This window comes from Arachis ipaensis, chromosome B10 (genome assembly GCF_059453495.1).
Source record: "Arachis ipaensis isolate K30076 ecotype BB chromosome B10, ASM5945349v1, whole genome shotgun sequence".
Taxonomy (NCBI): domain Eukaryota; kingdom Viridiplantae; phylum Streptophyta; class Magnoliopsida; order Fabales; family Fabaceae; genus Arachis; species Arachis ipaensis.
In genome coordinates this window covers 142,205,663-142,210,845 of record NC_142435.1, presented here as the reverse complement: position 1 = coordinate 142,210,845, position 5,183 = coordinate 142,205,663, and the positions used below count along the sequence as shown (strand labels likewise).

Genomic DNA, 5,183 nt, shown 5'->3' with positions numbered 1-5,183 from the left:
TTTTAATGTGCACGTAGCATACTCGTATTTTTTTAGAGATATTTATAGATTGCTATAGTATTAATGGAGCCGTGATTACTATTACAAGTTTCATATTTACCAAGGATACAGTATCTAAAAAATTTATACATGTGAAATATCTCTCAATTGAATTAGACTCATTTGTAAATATTTACACTCCAAATGATTATTCTCGAGCATAAAAAAAAATGTATTAGAAGTTCAACTCCATATCTCTAGAGACTACCTACAATCGTTATGGTTACAGTAATTTTCCACTTTAATAAGTAAAGTAAGTGTTGTACTCAAATTATTGGATATACCATAGACTTCAAATACTAATAATTTAATTTATATCAAAATGGTTTTTGAACCAAATCTTTAACATTATTGTGCACATTGATACCCCATGCATTGTGAATAAGGATAATATATATATACGAAGGGAAAGTATAAGGAAACAATAGATTATTGTACAATGCATACAATGAGGGTTTAATTGAAATTAAGAATAGATCATGGATTATTAATTAATTTTGTATTATTTTTAATTTAAAATTTGAAATTTATAGAATCACTCTTAATTATAGTATCAAAATAGCTAATTAGGTTAAAACGAGAATCTCTTACGTCATATCTTCTTCGATCAAACGGCTGCCCCATGCATATCTTTCTACCTCCCAGTCCACTACCCACCACTGCGTCCTCTTGATCGGCTTCCTCCTTCATATACGATCGAACAGTCCACCGACAATAACAGCTAACCAACCAGCGCCGCCATCTCCTCCGCACAGAACGCAGCCGGTTTTGACTCAGTTAGAATGGCAGAATCGCAAGAAGAACGTGTTTTAAGCGAGGGTCCTCCTTTATGCACATCACTTTGCCGAAATTCATTAATGGAGGTCAATATAGTTGAACCGTTAGTTTTTGTAGCATCTGGTATTTCAGAAAATTTACCATACGATAGAGAAAACTTAGCCGGCGATGTCGCAGGCCACGATCAGCAGTCGAACAAGGTGAGCAATTATGATCCTCAAATTGTGCCATGGATGTTTATTTTGAGTTTAATTTTTATGTTTAGTCACAATGTAAATGAGTTCTTTAATTTTTATGTTTGTTTTATATTTAATGGTATCATTACATGCATTGAGGATTAGCTGGAATTAATTAATCATTTCATGTTTATATGATTATATACAGGAAGCATATTTTTGTACGTGTTTTTGTATATGAATGTATGCTGTCTTCATGTTAAATGGCATCTTCATTTGCTAATCATCCTATTATGGACTTATGTGCTTATATGAATGATGGGATAGCATAATTTAATTTTTTGGTATGCTTATATGAATGCATTTTTATCTATGGTGTGCACATGTTATCCCTACATGATAATCATGCAAGTATGTAAAATAGATAACCATAGGGTGATGCAGTGGCTGAAGTTGTTTACTGAATTGAAGTGAATGCTACTTATAGTTGTAACATGCTAACTATGGAATGCTTATATGAGTGTTGTAATCATGTGATGGTATGTTTATATGCTCAGTGCATATTTTTTAGATACATGCTCCTAGGCTTCCTGCATGTTATTTTAATATTTTTCATGCTCATGGGATTATATGGTTATGTGTATCCTACATTTGCATAGATTAACCAATTATGAAGTTATTTGAGTGATTTATAATGAATGAGGTGCTTATGTTCTTCCTGCATCTGAAAAAAAGAGTGTGTGTATGTAAATAAACATGAAAAAAATTTTGTTCATGGAGTGAAAAAAGAAGCCACTAAAAGATGATACAGGCCCTTAAATAATAGTTAAAATGGAATAAATAATTGTAGTACCATCCTTGTTATTTCCATGCAGTTGTTTTTAAGCTAAAATGTGTATGATGATTAGCATGATTTCTAGCTGCTGTGGTGTTTTTACTGCATCTGTTTCAGGTTTTATTTACATAATATTTAATAATTTTATTATTACATAATAATTTTATTTCCTTTCATATATTGTGTTTCTGTCTAAATTATAGGCCCTGCAACCGTCGGATATTAGTGAGGTTGGAAGTGAAGAGATGGAGCTTGGTGACGAGGTTTTAAAATCTACTTTAATTTTTTCTAGTCACAATTCGCATGTTTCATTTGGTCCGTAATGGTAACTAATTTTTCTAAAATAATCTAAATTATAGTTACCAGATCATGGTTGCCTTCAAGAAGATGAGATACCAAGAGTTGGCATACGGTTTGCGCAGCTAGAGATGGCTAATGACTTTTATGTTACCTACGCCAAGAAAATAGGATTTGCAACTAAGATACGGACGACAACATATGACAAGATCACAAAGATACCCGTTAACCAAGCTATCCACTGTAATCGCGACGGAATTTGTGGGTCTCGTGTCAAAGCACCAATACGGAAGAATACAATTTTTGCTGCTGGGTGCAAGGCAAGGATATATGTCAAGTTTGACAAAGACATGCAAGATTGGATTTTGTTCAAGGTTGACTTGAGGCACTCGCATCCTTGTTCAGCGAGAAAGGCTGTTCACTACCATGAGTATAGGAAGCTGAGCATGCATGCGAAGTGCGTGATCGAGAATAACGATGAGGCTGGGATTCGACCAAATAAGACCTTCCTAGCTTTGGCAAATGAGGCTGGAGGGCCGTCTAACCTGGGATTCTCAGAAAAATATTTAAGAAACTATATAACAGCGAGGCTCCGAACTAGCAACGTGGATGCTGATGTCAGGGAGATGATGAGCTACTTTATGAGGATGAAGGAGATCAATCCGAACTTCTTTTACGCGGTGAAGCTGGATGAAGATTGTAAATTTAGGAGTGCAGTATGGGTGGATGCAAGGTGTAGGGCGTCATATGAATACTACAGAGATGTCGTGTCTTTTGATAGCACCTACAGTACAAACAGGTATGTAGTAGTTAAGTTGGTGTTTGGTCCTTTAGTTGGTAAAACTCTATTCGATCGTGATTAACATTTCTTATATCCGGTTGGTTCTTCTTGTAGGCATGGATTACCGTTTGTGTCGTTCGTTGGGGTCAAACATCATGGTAGGTCGACCCTCCTCGGTTGTGCTTTGCTGGGAAATGAGGAAATTGCAAGTTATGAGTGGGTTTTCAGCCAATGGGTGAAGTGCGTTGGTACTGTTCCACAGCGTATCATAACCGATCAATGTAAGTCCATTTACCGTGCGATAAAAAATACTTTACCTGACACACGCCACCGTTGGTGCATCTAGCATATTACGAAGAAGTTACCTTTCAAGTTTGGGGGTTACCGCCGGTACAGATCTTTGTATGATGACCTAAACGACATTGTGTGGAACTCTCTGACTGAGGAGTCATTCGAAGATAACTGGGCTGATTTTATAGATGAGTACAACTTACATAACAACACATGGCTGTCAGGTTTGTTACTCTACGACTACTCCACACGCTTTAATTGCAATTATTCGGCATCTGGATGTTTAGTTTATCAGTTACTGTTGATGACAATTATATGGATGTTCATTATAGTATACATTTGGATGTTTAATTTATTAGTGATTGTGGATGGTCATTTCTCAGTTGTAGTAATATGTTTGGTGTAAGGTTTCTATGCTTAAATTGGGATTCTTTATTTCTTGTAGATCTGTATGATGACCGGCGCATGTGGGTCCCGATATGCTTCAAGTGTGAATTTTGGGCTGCCATGAGGAGTACGCAAAGAAGTGAGAGCATGCACGCATTCTACGGTGGATACTTACACAGTAAAACTAGCTTGGTTCAATTTGTTCACGAATATGACAATGTGCTTGGAGTGAAGGAGCAGAGGAAATTGGAGGATGATGCGGCAGACTTAAGGGGTGTTATCTCTTGTGCAACGAGCTCGCCTATTGAGAAACAGTTTCAACAAGAGTACACTACCAGCATGTTTAGGGATGTTCAAACGGAGTTCATAAAAAAGGCTAATTGCAGGGTCTCTATCGTTGTTGAAGATGGGCCATCGGTGTCCATCAGGGTAGAAGAGGAGAAATTAGTCAACGATACTATAATTTGCATTTCGTACGATCTACATTTTGACCGGACCACACAGGAGGTTCGGTGTGAGTGCAATCTGTTTGAGAGTTCAGGTGTGTTGTGCTATCACTGTCTTGAAGTTTTTCACTCGTATAAAGTTTACAAAGTACCTCCCTGTTATGTTCTCCCTCGATGGAGCAAGAAAGTAAAGTGCAAGCATACGTATGTCAGGAGTAGCCATGATGTCAGTCGGTCGGATGAGAGTCATGTTGCATTCATGGGACTTTGTGCACAGTTCTATAATGTTGCTCAAGAGTTCGTCGGTGACGATGACGAAACATCATTGCTACATGCTGCTTTGGATGAAACAAGGACCAAGTTGGCAGCACACCGTGCAAAGAAGAGGTCCGAGACCGTGTCTGATGCCCACGCCAGCTTCGGCTCACAGAGTTCAAATGACATTAGTGTTGATGACATCCAAGGCCCATCGAAGGTCGCCACAAAGGGCAGGCCAAAGAGTAAGAGGCTCGGCGCTGCCCTTGAAAAGTCTTTCAAGAATTCAGCTCGGAGGAATCACAAGAAATCACCCCCGGTACATGTTTGGCTTTATCTCATCTTTCTATTTTTACTTGGTATAGTACGATGAAAGAGCATAACTGTTTCCATTTTTCTTGTTTTTTATTTGCAGGTGTTTCGTCCTCACGCTTCGCAAGATGTAAACCTTCCTTCTGTTGTTGGTCGGAATGTTCCCTTACAAGTCGGTGGTTTCATGTCTTTGTTAAGCTCCTTCAACAAAAATTAGTCTCATTTGGATAAGGCTGTCATAGTGATTATCTCCTGTTTAAGTAACAAACTGAACTCAAATAAAACCTTAATAAAAATAAGACACAACAACTGTATTCAAACAAGCTTTCTACATAAAAACATGTAAATATCATACACGGTCATTGAATTCAGCTCTCCCAACCGTTCTTTTATAAACACCATATATCAAAACAAGCCATACAGCCACATATTGAAGTTACTTTACAATTTTGTAATTGCAAATTCTATGATAACGATCAACCATCATATCACATAAATAAGGATCCAATTAATTGAGCTCACGAGCTTTCATAAGGAAAGCAAATCACCTTTTCTGCCTTCCTATAACTTGGATGAGGTGTAGTCTT

At 37.5% G+C, this 5,183-nt stretch overlaps 1 protein-coding gene across 1 annotated transcript; it reads left to right on the top strand.

The window, feature by feature from the left end:
* The first annotated feature begins 821 nt into the window (after positions 1 to 821).
* Positions 822 to 4,813, top strand: LOC107621394 (protein FAR1-RELATED SEQUENCE 5-like). The gene is made up of 6 exons (XM_021114700.1): positions 822 to 1,016; positions 2,031 to 2,090; positions 2,187 to 2,923; positions 3,020 to 3,186; positions 3,642 to 4,603; positions 4,700 to 4,813. Exons 1-6 carry the CDS (start codon positions 822 to 824, stop codon positions 4,811 to 4,813), a joined length of 2,235 nt encoding a protein of 744 aa, XP_020970359.1.
* Positions 4,814 to 5,183: the final 370 nt, after the last annotated feature.

Excerpts from the sequence above, each read along its gene's own strand:
- LOC107621394 (XM_021114700.1), top strand. The coding sequence starts at position 822 with ATGGCAGAATCGCAAGAAGAACGTGTTTTAAGCGAGGGTCCTCCTTTA. Across the intron at positions 1,017-2,030 it reads ACGATCAGCAGTCGAACAAG|GCCCTGCAACCGTCGGATAT; the intron begins GTGAGCAATTAT and ends TCTAAATTATAG. Across the intron at positions 4,604-4,699 it reads ATCACAAGAAATCACCCCCG|GTGTTTCGTCCTCACGCTTC; the intron begins GTACATGTTTGG and ends TTTTATTTGCAG.